Source organism: Lycorma delicatula, chromosome 1 (assembly GCF_047948215.1).
Source record: "Lycorma delicatula isolate Av1 chromosome 1, ASM4794821v1, whole genome shotgun sequence".
NCBI lineage: Eukaryota > Metazoa > Arthropoda > Insecta > Hemiptera > Fulgoridae > Lycorma > Lycorma delicatula.
Genome location: NC_134455.1, coordinates 293,988,395 through 294,006,289, shown reverse-complemented (window position 1 = coordinate 294,006,289; position 17,895 = coordinate 293,988,395). Strand labels below are relative to the sequence as shown.

Genomic DNA, 17,895 nt, shown 5'->3' with positions numbered 1-17,895 from the left:
AATTCTATTATTTTTGTAATATTATTCATTCGATTGATTCAAATCATTTAGTTCAAACCCAGTTCACACTCTGTAAAGTGAAGCCTCTTATCAGTGATAAGAAGCTCACATTTCACAGTTCATTAATTCAATTCATTAAAATTTGTGCTTCAACCGGGAAATCTCCATTACTACCCTTCCCCCCCCACACACACACACACATATATATATATATATATATATATATATATATGGCCTATGATAATGTAGGAGTTCCAATGCGGGATCACACACTTAAATCAGTTCAGCTGTTGAGCTGCTAGATGGAACATACATCCTAACACATTACACTCCTTATTGGGCAGTCGTGTAAAAAGAAATCAAAACATTTATTTAAAATGATGTGATAAATTTATGAAATAAAAAATAAATAATCATTCCTAATTATTACTAACTAAATAAATGGATTTTACTACTTTCTTTCAATTGGTTAATTCTTGCTAAAGCCAGGTAAGCTGTTGCTCAAGCTAAAAATTAAAATGCTGCTATTTCCTTAACCTCATTACACAATCAAATAAATCTATTATTATTTTAATTTTACTCCTTTTTTCTATTTTTTTCCTTTTTTATTATGTGAGTAATTTCCCATTGTGGTATTACTTCTTTAGCCACTTTACAAAACACTATGTTCATTATTAAAGTATTAGAATTTTTGAATAATAAAGATTAATAAAGTAAATATATTCTCTCAATAATGTTTAACAATAATTGTCTAGTTATTACTTTAGTTAACTGCTTTACTGCCAATTTCAAATATTGGTACTGTGATTCCCACAGTTTGGGAATCACAGTACCAATATTTTGAATACATTTGTAATTTGGAGTATCACCAAGATAAATATTTATTATTTCTAGATATATTTGATGGTGGCCAGGAATGTAATATTGCTACTCAATTCATACATTGATTTTTGATTAATAATATCTAGCACCAACCTCAATTGGTAGAGTTATAGCATCTCTGTTTTTCATATGAAAAGTTCTAGTTTTAAATTATATGATAATTTTCTAATAGGGTATAGCATTTTTCAAATGTTTTATAATTCATCGATCATTAAAAAAATATCATTAGAAAGTGTAATATTTTATTTACAGATACATATCAAATTACACAGTGCATTTCTTTTCAATAAATACAAAATTTCTAACAGTATGAAAAACATGACTAAATGTGCAGGTGTTGTGTGCATAATATTAAGTATTTCAGTAAATTCTTCAATTAACTTTTTCATACAAAATTATGAATAAAAAATTTTACAAATGTAGGAACAAGTTGTCTTTATTTCAACTTAAACAAGGGTAAATAATAAACTGATTAAGAGATTCATATTTGAATTTTGTGCATAGATTTTTAATTTGTGATTTATTATAATAAATCACAAATTAATTAGAGCTTTATAAAAAAAGCTCTAAATTAGAGCTCTAATTTGTGTTATGTTTATTTCAAATAATATATTTTTTTATTAGCACTACTGAAAAAAAATTCTTGAAAAAGTATGTTGTTAAGAAGGGTAGTAGGAACAGTCACAGATTGTTTTGTGACTATTAAGGACATTGCAGATCTAGCCCAAAATTTACTGAGATCTATTCCTTACACTCAGTTTGATAATATTCATTGTAAATCAACTATGTAGCTTTTAATTAAATTTATTTGTTGTAGTTTGTTATTTTTATGATAAATAAACATTGATTTGTAATTTATGATATTAATAACTGTGAGGATTAGTTTACAATATATCCCTAATTTCGGGGGTTTTTAACTCCTTCTGGATTAACAGTTGAAAGTCAAACATCATGTATTAATGTATTATCATGTATTGTATTAACTTTCTAGTTAAATCATCTAAGATCTCATAAACTGAATTCTAATTCAAAATCTTTTCATAAATTCTCCTAATGCAACACTGATAACACTGAAAAAAGTTTTAGCTATCAGGAATACTGAAAAACCTGAAATGAATGTGTGACTATAATGCAAACAATAGATATAGAATTTAATAGCGTTTTCCATTATTTATGTAATATTTTATTCTTTTCCACTTACTCTAAGGACAAAAAAAAATATAAACCTTAAGAATATCTAAGATGAGGGATCAAGGATAGAGATTTTTTAATCTCTAATGAAAAATCTAGACCCAAAATTTATTGAATTATACAAAATATTACAGAAGATATATAAAGATTGCTAAAAATGTATATAATACCAATTATCTCACAAAACCAGAAAATGTGACAGCTGCTTGGCACGTTGTGACAAATGAAATGGGAACCCACAATCCTGACAGTATAAGTCCTGAAGAAATAAGATTAATAGTTAAACAAACTTTTCCCAACTATTTTAATTTACTACAGAATGATATTAAATTGATCTTTAAAAAATACAAGAAACTAAAGGAAAATACAAGGATACAAGGAGCTAAAGCTCATATTGTACACAAATGTCAATCCTCACTCCCCCTCCTTATATTATAAGTGAACCTAATAATAATTTATTGACCAGAAAATGTTTACAATTTTAGATTTGCTAAATACTTAACTAATTTTTCTAACTATTGATATAAATGTAATTTAGACACAAAGTTTAGTGTGTGAGTATGACTATTATTATTTTATTACCAGCACTGTATAGTGTTAACTATAGTTTTATTTCTCTACATAATAGGTATGCCATTTTCAAACACACCTGAAAAGGTTATGCAAAGGTTACATGATTGAGATCTTCAAATTTGGTTTTCAAAATAATAAAGTTTGAGGGTCAGAAATCTATGTTATTTATAAAAAGTAAAGCAGTTTCCATTGGTTGCAGAATAGAATATTAATTCACCATAATAATTAATATATTTTAGTTTCATAGAATATTACACATCAATAATTCTTTTTACAATTTTATAGGCAAATGTATTGTTTAATATTTGGTAAAGAAGAGATGGAGATTGCTTTAATAAAGAAGAGATGGAAAATAAATTTTGTTTAAATTTAATTCTTCAATATTTTTGGGAATTTTATTATAAAGGATTAAATTTTGAAGTTCTAATTTGTTGAAATTTTTGTTAATTTGCTGTAAATTAAGATGGTCTGCATTTGGAGTTCTACTAAAATAGTGATACAATCTGAGGTTTTTTATAAGATTCCTATTATTATTACATGATAAATATTGATATTGTTTAAAGAATATAAAGTGAGGGAAGAGAAATAATATATGGATAAAGTTAGAGCCTTAAATAGTTTTTTCTTTAATTATTTAATGAAAGCATAACAGATCATTGCAAGATTTTTTAATGCTTTCTGATTTTAACTTTTCTGTACTAACACATTAAGTGGATGTGATGATTAAGTAGGCATAATCATATCTTCTTTACACATAAAAACAATACTAGAATTATAGATAATTACATAGATACTAAAGTTACTTTGTCTGAAACACTACTTTCTGAAATAGTAGTAGATAAATTGACAAGGAAGGTGCAGTAAATAATTTAATGTACTCAATAGAAGGTTTTACGTCATACTAATTCTATTTGAAACTAGTGATAATTCCACTTCAGCTTTCTACATAAATATGATAATTTAATTGATAATCTAATAAGAAGTACAATTTTGTTAACATTGGAAATTTTCTTGTTTCACTATTTTTTAAAACATGCTACTTATTAGTTTGGTTTTATAAATAATCAAATAAATAGTGATAAAATCTTAAGAATCACTTAAGTATACTACTTTAAATTGAAATCCTCTATAATTCAGGTTTATAAAGGAATTTTATAGATTTCAGTTAGCTATTTGAGTGACTTACTTTGATTTCTTTCCTTCAATGTGTAAACTTGTTAAGAATGATAACTTTAGTTAAATACTTATTAACAGGTATGCAGGGTATATTTGTTTCATTAATTCAAATGATTTAATTATAAGTTTAATTTGAAATTTGAAATCAAATTGATATAGATAAATTAATTATAAAAATTAATTAAAAAAAAATGAGATTAGATATTTTTGTTCAAAAGCAAAAAGCTTTTGTGGAATCAAAATTAGTAAAAAATGTATTAATACTAAACATGCAGTTAATCATTTTAGTGTAAATTCTTAAGGGGATTAATCCATTAATAAAAGAGAATGTACAATCAAATAAAAAAAATCAGTATGCTTTTACATCCATTTTTTTGACTGCTGTGGTAAATGGATACTAATAAACTTGTCTTGCAATTATTATTTTACTCATTTTAATTTTGTGTTGTACATTATATAAACGTTTTTGTGATTTTCTATGTGTAAAGAAATTTTCTTCCGCAATAATTTTAAATTATGTTTCTAAGTCAGAATATTTTAAGATAAAACAATTATTATTAATAAATGTGTGACTTTACTTAAGTAAACTGGTTGATTATTCCAGGTTAAGTCAATTATTATCCCCAATCTAGTTATACATTTTATTGCAGTACAAATAGGAAATTTACATGTACATCATTATTCAACATAGTCTCCTTGCATTTCAACGCACTTGGTCCATCGTTGCACAAGCTTCCTGATGCCCTCATAAAACAAGGTTTTCGGTTGAGCTGCGAGCTAGGAATGCACCGCTTCTTTCACTGCTTCGTCTCAGGTAAATCGATTGCCCCTTAATGTCTATTTGAGTGGACCAAACAAGTGGTAGTCAGAAGGGGCAAGATCAGGACTGTACGGAGGATGAGCCAGTACTTCAAAGTGAGTTTCTGGAGCGTTTCAGCAGTGTGGGCAGCAGCATGTGGACGGGCATTGTCGTGCAACAACACAACAACTTTCAACAGCAGTCCTCAGCGTTTGCTTTGAATTGCAGGCTTCAGCTTGGCAGTAAGCATCTCACTGTAACGCGCACTGTTTATTGTCGTGCCTCTTTCCTCATGATGTTCCAGTACTGGGCCTTGTGAGTCCCAAAAAACCGTAAGCATCAGTTTTCCTGCGGATGGTTGGGTTTTGAACTTTTTTTTGCAGGGCGAATTTGGATGTTTCCATTCCATACTGTGCCGTTTACTCTACGGCTTGCAATGATGGATTCATGTTTCGTCACCAGTGATGATTCTGTCTAATAGTTGTTACCAATTCTGTCTAATGTTCGTTACCATAGCGATACAAAAGTTTTTTGGCAGATGTCAAAGCGCCTTTGTTTATGCAACTGTGTGAGTTGTTTTGGGACCCATCTTGCACAGACTTTATGAAACCCAAGTCTGTTGTGGATGATTTCGTAGGCAGAACCGTGACTAATTTGCAGATGACGTGTCACTTCATCAATCAAAACTCAAGCAGCCATGGTTAACGGCAGGGCAGCGATAATGGAACTAACCTAACAGCATCAAACCTGCACAGACGTAACAATTAAACCACGCATGCGTCATCTACGCAACACGACAGTACTACCAACATAAACTAAAATATAACTAAATTGCGGATAATAATTGACTTACCCTCGTACAAAAGACATTGTACCGTGGATACAGAAGGGTTGCTATTCCTAAATTTTCAGTATTCACTATACAAACTTTGAATTGTAAAATTTCACTAATTTGTTTTATTTATCACAGAGTTCATTTTGAAAGTAACTGATAAAATAACCTACTAGTAGCATTAAAAACAGATTCAGTTTGAGTTTTAAAAACACAATTTTTTTTTTAATATTTGCTCCTAATTAAATTTCTTGTTCAGATTTCCATTGTGTATCTTTAAAAGAATTATCATTATTTTAATGATATTTGTAAAAATTGATAACTACACACTATGCTAAAATTTAAACTTTAATTATTGTCTAGTGAAGTAGAGAATGAACTGAATACAATCATGATATCAATAAACATTTTGAAAAAACTATGAAAACCTTTCTCTCCTAAAAATGGTTCTTTCTACAAATTTCTGTAACTTTGACTCTTTTAATCTACCAACTTGAAATTTATAGTGAGGTAAACATTATCTAATACAGTTGACATCTAAATTAGTTAGACTTGAGTTACATTTCTGGCATTGATCTAGTACTTTTAAAGGACGATATCATTTATTAGGTCTGCCTTTTTAAAACACCTGTGTAGCGTGTCTAAGGCCATAATAATACTAAACAAAGATCTTTTAATAACAATTATATAACAAATCTGTTAAAGGAAGAGCAGAGAGTGCATAAAAAAACAAAATTTTGCTATCAAGCTCTGCCAGAAGAAACAATCAGGAGGCAGAAGGAGGACACGTTGAAAGTAGCCCTACATAGAATAACTATTTTCTGTGCACTCACACGCGTATTGTATCAGATTTGTTACTCAACTCTCCTGTAATTAAATCATAATGGCTCTTCGCTGCAAATCTATAAGTACTATACCGTTTATCATTCAAGAATCCATCAAAATATTTGAGATTCCCTGTTTTTCAATAAGCATTAGGTTTTAGCTCCGTATCTGTTTCTTGTTTTATTTAAATTTGCCAAATATTAAATAAATCAGTACAAATATATATATATTTTTTTAGTAATAATTGCTGTACATATAATTTAGTTGTTACTTTAAAAAAAAATTATTTGATTATATTTTTAGTTATAAAAATGACATTTAATACTGAGTATTAAATCGTTGTTTACCTAGCCTTGGCATCCAGAAGTAATTAATGTAATTATTAAACAAAACAAATTAACTAAAGCAATTACATTAAAGACTTTTTAAACTACAATTTAATGAACTGTTAGCACTCATAAATAAAAAAAAATGCAATTTACTAGAACTTAGCGAATTTAAATTAAATGTAAACAAAGTAGGTCTGCTCTCATTGCCTGTGACACAAACATTTGAAGGAAAATCTGTAGTTTTAGTGCACTACAACTATAGATTATTTTAGTCACTGCATTAGATTATCCTAGTGCAGTGCACTACAACTACACAAATACATCATTTCAGTACTCTAAAATTAAGTAGCATTTTATTTATTATTAATGTAAAAAGGTTTCCAAACCATTAAATTACCTAACAACTGACAAGTGTTGTGGAATAATCACAGATTACAACATTGAATCTTTTAAACTAAAATGTATAAGATTTATGTATGTATGCAAACTAAATGTATAATTACAGTAGTGATATAAGTGAAATGAAGCAGTTGTAATTACTGAAAAGTGATTTGTTAAGAAATGTATATTACTTATAGTTTAGTGAATGATTTAATCTATATTGTGATAAAGATATTCGCTGATCTATGAAATACTCAGAATTCTAATACTTGAGCATTTCATATTTTTTCTGTTATATAAACTATTATTTGATTATTTATTAAAATTATTAGAATTACTCTTTTAACAATTTTAATACAAAAATTATTTATTTTTTTTGAAGCTTTAATCGATAGCTATGGTCATTAGTCCCTTCCACAACAACATAGGAAAAATGCTATTCCCTCCGCAGAAAAAAAAAACGCTAGTGACATAGCAATAGACAAAAATATCTTTTCCTCCCCAGAAAACAAAACACAGATGATATAGTCGAGGACTAGTCTTGTCAAAAAGAGCATCCAAAAAGACTTGTCAATGGTTATTGAAAACCCTGAAAACACAACACAAGGGTGTAAAGGCACTTGTTATTTTAAAATCTTTCTAGCTATTTCTTACGAAATTTAGTCAGAATTCTAAAAAAAACTTGCCTGTGATGAAAATTAAAACACACATTCAAAAATCTATTAAACAAAGTATGACAAGGGTGTAAAGGGCCCTTGCCATTTAACAGCATACAAAACACTTATATTAAATTCTCAAAAAAAACATACCAACAAAAAATTAAAAAATACATTTAATTATAACATTTTTGAGGTATTTGATCTTTCACTTGTTCAAATCTATTGCCTTGGTTTTCTTTTAGTCCATCCTTTTTCCTTCTTCTTCTTCCATTTTTCTAAAGGCCTCGATGTCAAATTCTGTGGTGACTGATACATCCGAGATCAATCCTTCAATTCCTCCGGCGGAAATCGCGGAGGTTCTCCTGTTGCCGGCATCAGATGACAGCGGCTACATTGACGCAGTCAGAAGTACATCACAGTCGAGACTGGATGTACTCACTGCAAGAACGTGTGAGGCGGCCGAGTGTGTCGCCCTCTCAGCTAAAGGACTCTGTGATTTCGGAGTCTCTATTGTAATCTTTTCTAAATCTTCCTTTTCCAAAATGAATATTTCTTGTTTTGCAGCTCCCAAAGTTGGGGTTTTTTCAGTCTGAACTTTAGCTGCAAATTGGTTCTGCATTTTTGTCTCAATTTCCTTCGCCTTTAAGCTGGTCGTAGGCTCATTCCTCGGTGGAGTAGGAACCCTTTGTTTTGTTATAACTGCTTTCCTCGAAGACTTTGGACTACTACCCATAATTGTATGATTCTTCAGTTTCCTATCGATGATTTGTTCCACTAAGCTTGGTAAGTCTGGCGCCAATTCCATTACCATGTCCTTTGATGTGACGGAGGCGGTAGGAGCAGCAGCAACCTGTGCATACGACGCGGGCCTTTGGCGTTCTACCAAACGCAATTTTCCTTGCGTTAAAGTAGCTGACTTTCTGTGCTGTCTTAATCTCTTGGGCAGCTACTTCCTGCTTGTAAATAGGACAATTCCTAGACCTGACAGAATGGTGTCCATGACAATTTACACAGACAGGAGGATCCCTGCACGGATCATCCGGGTGTAATGGTTCACCATACATACACATATCTACTTCCTTGTACGAGCCGCCGTATGTCCGAATCTCTGACACCCAAAGCAACTCAAAGATGTTGGGATAAACGGATGCACATTCAACCTGGGAAAACCAGCTTTTATCTTCTCCGGACACTTTGGTTTATTAAAAGTTAATACAGGTAATACAGAGGGTTGAATTTCCCCGTTCCGACGCATGTTTAAGTGACGGAACATAATAACACCTTGTTCATGCAGTTCATCTACAATCTCCTCTTCTGTGCAGTTTAACAAATCCCTGCACACGACAACGCCCTTTGAGGTGTTCAATGTACTATGGGGAGATATCTCAATGTCCATGATTCCGATTTTTTTTGGCTTTTAATAATCGCAAAGATTGAACGTCGTTGAGAGTTTCTACAAAAAGTCCCACTGTAGTTTTCCGTGTCTCCTTTACTGATCCTCCAGCAGCTTCCGTGATGCCACGAGCTATCACGAAAGGCGTAGTTTTTGAAAAATCACCATTTTCCTCTTTATAACTAAATATTTCGATACTATACCACTATTGTTCAGTCTAAACTTATGTGGTTCCTTCTTCTTTTCCAAACCTATCATATCTTCTTTATCACTAAATTCTACGCTCTTCCTTCTCTTCGCTTGCGAGGACAAAGGCTCTCCAGAAGTAAGGTATTTGCATGGACCATTTGGACCTTCTGCCACGGAAGATGTGGATGTTAAGTTATCCATAAACCTAAATTATGCCAGTCATGATGTCACAAAGTGCGGGCGGAGAGGCGGTTGGGCGTGCCCCGGGTCATTGATCCTGCCAGAGTTCCTCCAGTAACCGCCTTCCACAAATTTAACCCGGGCCGGGGAGTCAGGTACTGCCTGGCCCACGATACCGACATCCAAGGGCTGGCACGTAGCAGTAAGGGTTCCGTTACCCTCATGAATGGGACAATCCCTGCCAAGGGACGAAGTGACTGACTCCGCTGGACGGCGCAAGACTTCGGCAGAGGACGCTCACAGCAACCCACCCTCAACCTGGCTCCACAACCGTGAAGAGGGATATGCACTCCCCGTTTGCACTCCGTCCAGCGTCGAAAAACAGACCACGGCCATACCTCCCACCCCCGCTGCAAGCAGTGAAACCGAGAAGCACAACCGAAACCAACTCGGATAGTTTGGGACCGCCAATCCCGTTCTCCAAAAGGAGCTCCTGAGCAAGACCATGTCCTCGTTGACCGGCATAAGTGCAGGTACCGAAGTACCATCTCGTTGCCCGCCCCGGACGTGCGCGTAGATGTTGTTGCACAGATGTAGGGTTGAATTTATTCGGGACAAAAATTTTTATTATTATGTATTTTGAATTTTTTTACTACATAATGTGTAAACCCAAAGAGCGTATCAATATTATTCGTAATAAAAATTAAATTTATTACAAAATATTAATTATAAAAAATTTAACAGATTATTTTTCTAAAGAAGTATGAATAATTAATCGGGAATTATAAATTAAATTGTATGCATTTCTAAATTTTTTTACTGGCCTATACAAATTAAATAAGAAGTCATATTCAATTTGCTAAATACAATATTTAAGTTTATACAATATTTCAGTTTAATGGAAACTTTTCAATCAAATGCTTTTTGAAGCTAATTATCTGTAATTCTTCAATGGAAATATTTTCAGCATTTACTTGCTCATTAACTTATAAGAATACAAAAAGACTTCATTTAATCCAAAGACAAATACAAAAAACAAATACACTATTAGAATTTATAGAAAACCCATGAAAACTGACATTCTTACAAAATTCTGGCATTCTGCAAGACATCTAATCACTTTACACAGAACAAATATGGTTGGTCTGATTAAAATGTCAAAATATGTTTAAAATTTTATCTTTAAGTTTATTTAATTAATTAGTATTTTATACCTGTAATTTAAATACACTATTTAAAAATATTCATATTTAAATTACTATAAAAATATCTCTATAATCCATTCAAGTATTTTTCAACATTGTAAACTGGTATTATATGTAACAGAATAACAATTTGCATTGAAAAAAAGTGATTTACAACCTTTTTCATGCAAGCTTTTATTTTTATAATAATCTTTTTCACTTTTGCTTTAGTTCTTTTTATATATACTTAATGTATAAAAATGGTATTTGAGCTAAAATGTTCATAATAAAGCTCATTAAACTGTATTTATGATAGGAAAAATTGTGTTAATTTATTTTTTATTGCATTAAAGTTTTACGTTACGAAATAATCAACAGTTGCTTGAACTACACCTACAAGAAGCTATACCACTAATTGTTTTCTGGTCAGCATGTCATAAACATAAGTGATATAATATTATGAACTAGGACAACCTTAACTTTTGTACTGAGTTATGGGATTTAGAACAACTGTATTACTAACATAGATACAAATTGCATGATACTAAGCATGTAACCATTGAATTCTATAAATATTGTAAATACTTTTTAATTAGAAGCATGTAGTCATTTTTATTGTATTATTTTTCAGTTGCCCTCCTCTTTCAACACGGATCTAATGGAGAAATTGAGGACCTTAATGACAGCAATGTTGACAGAGGAAGGGGAAGACTTGATTACCAATTTGAAAATTTAAAAATAAAGATTGAAGAAAAAATTGATGTTCAAATAATTTCAAGGAGTACAGGTTAGTAAAAATAAGATCACTTTCTAATACAGTAGAATAACACACTCGTCAATTAATCAGTACCTTTTTGTTTCTCCCCCCCCCAAAGGTATACAAGTTGTAACCTGGAAATGATTCAAATGATTCAAAATAGCAAGATATATTGATATTAATAATAACTAGGTTGGAGAAATAACCCAATAATCTGATAACACACTGTTTTATACCGGTGATTTTAAACATTCTTCGTATTAATATTAACATATTTTACATATTAAAAATATAAGCATTATTGATTATATTTATAGATATAAATTATAAGTATAATCTAAGCAAACTTAACCTATACTCCTTTCACTGACTAGTGTCGACTAATTAACAGTAATATTTTGATTATTTAAATAATAAATAATTGTAATAATTTCTGAATTTATTATTTAAATACTCAAAACATTACTGTTAATTAGTAAAGGTTAGTGAGCGTAGGTTAAGTTTGGTTAGATTATATTTATAAAATAAATAAATATAAGTGGTTATATCAGGTTACTGGGTATATTTTTCAAAATTTGTTATTTGTTAATATCAATATTCACTGCTATTCTGAGTTATTTCGAGATGTAAAGCTTGCAAATGTTTGGGGGAAAAACAAAATGTACCAATTTATCTGTGATTTATATGAGTTATTCTAATATATATATATTTAACAATAAATATCACAAATGTTGTTTTAATTTTACATGAGTATGTATTGGATTGGCTTTTGAAGAACACAAATTGTAACATCTACAGTCATGAAATGAATTTCTTATTCTGACCACAATTTAAGTTCTTGTTACGTGGTGATTGGTATATAAGTTAGATTTTAGAACCAAATGCTTTTAAGTGCTCTATATCAAAATAGTAAAACAATTAGGAAGAATAACAAATCAAGTATAATTATTAGGATAAATGAAGACTGAAATGGTTTTATGTTATTTTCTTCACCGAGTTAAATAAATATACTGTTACATACCAACATGCCAAACCCACTGAATTGCAGATGATATTCAGCCTTACAAATGCAACCTTCACTGTATTCACTATAGGGACTGGTTGCAACATTAAACTTCACTACTCAGAAAATACAGGTTGATTGCTCAAATACTTCTCTCCTTTTTGTATGGTAGGATGTAATTAAATGCAACTTAACATTTTTTCAGTTGTATATCTTAAAACTTTTCTCCTATTAAAACATTATTGCAATATTTTGTAAGAAATATTCTAAGTAAGTAAAAAACTATTTTTACCACTTATCCCATTTTCTACTCGTAGAAACCCCACTTGCATATTCTATATATATATATATATATATCTACTCACATGGATAATTTAATATATATTTTTAGATAATACAGAAAATACATTCAAATATTTCATATAGATAAAAACGTATACAAAATATTAAAAAAGCCACAGTGAGAAAATCATTTCCCCTTAGAAGGATACATTTTGATGAAAATTAAAAAAAAAGATTCTTAATAGAAAAAAGGATCAGCAAAAATTACAAATAATTTTCTAATTAAATAAAAAAACTGTTCTAAAGTTTTTGTAAAAATCCATTTTAATAAATAAAAAAAGCAAAAATAATTCACCAAGGCAAAATTAAAGCTGTTAACTGAGGAAATTCTAACAGCCACTTTTCAATTGAAAGGGGCAAAACCTCTAAAAAAAATGTTTCCGACAACAATGTTATAGATAGTTTACGCACTCAATTATTAGGTCTCATACATTTTTTACATAATATGCACTAAGAGTGTAAATGTTGATTTACTCTCTCCATTGTTGATTTTAACTTTTGTTTAATTGTTAATAATATACTTATCCTTTTTTTAACCTAACAAGAGAGTTGGATCTCTTAAGATTAAAAAAAGAAAAAAATATGTCACCTTCAACGGAAAATTGTAAGCTGACATACAACCTGCTAATCAGCGATAATGAATGATAATATCATTCTCAAAGTTTTGCGTACTTTTATTATTTCACAAGTTAGTCGTGCTTGCTACTTTGGAGTTAACAATTATAAAAATAGGAAAAATTCTTAACGTGTCAAAATCATCTTTATTACATTAACAAATTTAAACATTTTTAATGTACGTACAGGCAAGGATTACACTGTTGTTAGTATTTAAAATGATTCACGTAGTGTTACCGTCGCTTTCTTAGCTAATTCTACCAGCGAAAATAATGAAAAAAGTTCATATAAACATGGATCTGGAAACGTTCCGTTAGCGAGTTAGGGCAAAGAGTGAAATAAAACCATACTGAAATTTTAGGAACCCAAATTAAGAGATACACTTGACGATTTCTTATGGTATTTGATCTGACAAATTGAATAAAACAAGTTCCAGAACCATATCTTCAGTAGTTTTCATAATATCCGACGAAAACAAAACATTTGTTGTCTAAAAACCGTTTTTTTTTTGTTTATAATACAAAAACTTTGTTAAGTGTTTAATAAATGCGTAAACTTTATTATCAAACCTTGTAAAGAATTTAATTCTGAGAAAATTGTAAAATAGCCCAATAAAACACATACAAGTTCATGAAATTTGATTTTATCACTAACACTTCGGTATGAAAACATTAAATCTTGCCAACACATAAAATTAACTGATACAATGTTTTAAAAAATGTAGTTAATACAGTTAATAAAGTTTAAAGTAAATTCTTCAAAAATCTGTCTTCTACTTCAATTCGTTTGGCTGCACGCCTTCGGATTACTAGCTAGCGTTGTTCTACGCGATTCTGAACGACTTTCCTTAATTTGTGCGGCGGTTCTGTAATACGAGCATCCACTCTTTACGCAATGAAATTTTCTCTAGTACACAATACTTTTCGTCCAACCCCACACGCAAAAAACTGACGGTATTAGATCAGGTGATCTTGGTGGTCAGGAGTGTGGCCCGCCTCGGTAATCCATCATTCTGAAAATTGCTTAATTAAGTATGCCGATACGGCACGTGAGAAGTGGGAAGGCGCACCATCGTACTGAAAGCATATGTAGTATTTTGATACTATTGGAACATTTTCTTAATTCAGCGAATATCTTATTAAGAACAACTTCTTAATTGCAGTAGCTATTGTTCCTTAAAAGTTCCAAGTAAATGTTGGAATTCAGACGTCCTGGAGGAATGAATGGTCAGTTATGAATTATCGTAAATTAGACCGCACTATACATTGATGCTAAATATGTGTTGGAAATTTCTTTCTACTGTCATGTATAGATTGACTTCTACCCAAGTGTATTCTTCCCAAGTGTATGCGAAGGATATTGATGTTGCCCAGAGTAAATTGAACCTTGGTACTAAATAAAATGAACCTGTGCAAACGAAGAGGAGTACCAGGTTAGTTGAAGATTTTATACGGTTGATTATGGTAAGGATACAACTTTTTACGAAGTGTCTTCCACATCATAGACTGGGAAACCCCGAACCTGGGAACTGTACCAGTTTCTCGTAGCGTATGGAATGTACCACTAATTGTTTTAGGATTTGGAACTCTTAGATTAGGAAAACGTCTTGGATATTTTGCAACAAAAGTTGCATTTCCATCTCACCCTACTTAGATAAATACCATGTCGGCGCATAATCCTGAGACGTAATAAACAAAGGCATTGCTGCATTATGACACCAACTCACAGTAGTAACGCAGACTACGCAATACACTGATGACACAATATAAAATGCATTGTTGGCCAGCTGTTTTCTGTGTTACTAACTCACGAAATCACAATTTCTCAAATTTTCAGTTTAACAGTGAATTCGAGAAATATGCATAAAATTTATGTTCTGAATAAAATTAGTACTGGTTTTTAAAATTTTATTTTTATCTTTAATACAACACTATTTTTAGTGTGACTAAAATTTGTAGGAAAGCAAACATGTTTTGCACATGTAATCCCTTTGTTTTCATTCGTTAAGTGTTAATAATAAAATCAAATTTCTTGAACTTGTATTTGTTTTTTTATTAGATTATTTTACATTACTTTTCGTAGAATTAAATTTTCTACAAGTTTTGATAATAAATTTTACAATTTTTAGTCATTTAATTAAGTTTTTTTATTTAAAAATACATGTGTTTAGACAAACATTTTTTTTTACGTTGTATATTATATAGTTACTGGAGTTATTGTTCTGGGAACAATTATATTCAATTTTTCAGATCAAAAAAAATATGAAACCATCAAGTTTACCCTTTTAATTTTTTTACTCTTGTAATTTGCTAACGAAGCGTTTCTGGACCCATTTTAATTATTTTCGCTAGTAGAATGACCTCTGAAAGCGCCGTTAATATTACATGAACCACTTTGTTTATAGATATTTTCATGGTTGAATATAATCTTTAATTAATGTTTTACTAACTCAAACATTACTTCTTTTGTTCTTATTGATTGATTAGTGATATCTTCTTCCTTAATGAAACTAGAAAAAAAAATATGCTAACAAACTAATTCTGTATTTATAAAATATCCTACAAAACATAAACATCAGCAATATTTAATGTGTTTAATTAATTGCTACGCATTAGATATTATCAGTATAATACATGAGATTGACTTTTAGATGTAAGTAACATATTTTAATGTGATTTTACAGATCATGAACCTAAACTTCACGGAGAATTAGGAGTTAATTTGCCATTAGAGATTGGAGATCCTGATATTGAAGTTAATAATGAACATATAAAATTAAACTGGGGATCAAAATTAACATTACAAATTAGTAAAGCAGAGACTGCTCAGTGTCATACAGTGCTGTGGGAAAGTTATCTTAATTTATCACTTGAAGACTGTTTCCACTATGGTAGAGCAAACTGGTTCGGTGGTCCAGAAACCATTCACCAAGTATGGCCAATTGAAAAAATGAATCTCGAGGAGGTACCATATATTACTCAAATGTTTGGTAACATTGCAAAAGCTGAACCGTACTGGCTGAATTCAAAAGGTGCTTATATATATGTCAGTCCAAGAACACCGCTATTTGTTGACTCAAATAATCACAGAACAGACACCATCTGCTTTATTGCAAATGATGTTGCACCCTATTTAAAACGCGAAAAAAGGGTCTTAGAATATAATCTTTGTGGATTTAATGATCCCAGGGAAGCTCAAGAACATGCGATTGCCACTTTTATCGGTAAACCATCAGGCTTACCAGATGCTAGAATGATAGAGAAGCCGATCTGGTCGACTTGGGTACGTTATAAATTAGATGTAAATGAAACATCTGTCTTGCAGTTCGCTAATGATATTGTGCAGAATGGTTTTAACAACAGCCAGATAGAAATAGATGATAACTGGGAAGTATGTTATGGAACTACAAAATTTAATACGTCAAGATTTCCTGATATGAAAGAATTGAGTAAAAAACTTAAAAATCTTGGATTTAGAGTTACAATATGGGTCCATCCATTTGTTAATGAGGATTGCCCAAATTATTCTTATCTAAAAAAACAAAGATACTTTGTTGAAAACTCAGCCGGGAGTAGCTCTGTAATTTGGTGGGATGGCAAAGGAAGCAGTGTTGATTTTACAAAACCTAATGCTGTTCAATGGTTCATGGAAATGCACTGGAGAATACTAAAAGATAATGGTATTGATGGATTGAAATTTGATGCTGGTGAAGCAAGTTGGTTACCTCAAGTAAGTATTATAAAATGATTGCAAAGCTTATTAATAATTGTTAGTACATTTAAGTAAAAATATGTTATATTATTATGTATTATAATATTATTATATTATACAGTGATTTCTATGAAGAAGTTCACATCTTTGATTGGATGGAATTATTTTATTCATAGAGGAATTTGGCTGACATTTTTCATTTACATGAAAACATTACACCAATTTAAATATTATCAAATTATTGGTTGCATAGCTAATACAGCCTTAGTAATGAACGGATGATACAATGGATGTTTATTCACAGTGGTACAAGCATCATTACTGATACCATAAAATAATGAAATTTATAACATTTACAAGTTGTAATTAAAAAAAAAATCTTCACAAACAAAAGTTCATTCATACCTACATAAATTACTTTTTACTTCCTTATACGAAGTAAAGGAAGATTTCGGTTTTCAGATTTCAACCTAAATATCAGATATTAACGGAAATATATGTATGTACCTCACATAACTCAAAAACGATTAGCCGTAGAATGTTGACATTTTAGATTTAGGACTGGTATAACATCTAGTTGTGCACCTTCACTTTTGATTGGAAACGACTGGACCTAAAGAATACAAAAATTGGGCGCTAATGATATTCGATTTTGGGCGAAAAAACACCCATTACTATGGTAAAACTAATGTACCGATTACTGCTAGCTCAATCTGTAAGGCGTTTCTGTAAGGTCGAACAGTAGATGTGAGGGGCCCAGTGAAACCATAATGTATACACAAAAAACATTTAAACAGTACTTGCATGACTCAGAAAACTGCTCTGTGCTGACATTGCAGAACGTACAGTAAATGAATTATCATGCACATATAAC

At 30.8% G+C, this 17,895-nt stretch overlaps 1 protein-coding gene across 1 annotated transcript in view; it reads left to right on the top strand.

Annotated features, from left to right (window-relative positions):
• The first annotated feature begins 3,791 nt into the window (after nucleotides 1-3,791).
• Nucleotides 3,792-17,895, top strand: part of LOC142332873 (myogenesis-regulating glycosidase-like) — a 34,153-nt gene continuing 20,049 nt past the window's right edge. The window contains exons 1-3 of the mRNA XM_075379558.1: nucleotides 3,792-3,900; nucleotides 11,225-11,380; nucleotides 15,994-17,039. Coding sequence (XP_075235673.1) covers nucleotides 3,870-3,900; nucleotides 11,225-11,380; nucleotides 15,994-17,039 — 1,233 coding nt within the window. The 5' untranslated portion in view covers nucleotides 3,792-3,869. The remainder of the gene's footprint in view (nucleotides 3,901-11,224; nucleotides 11,381-15,993; nucleotides 17,040-17,895) is intronic.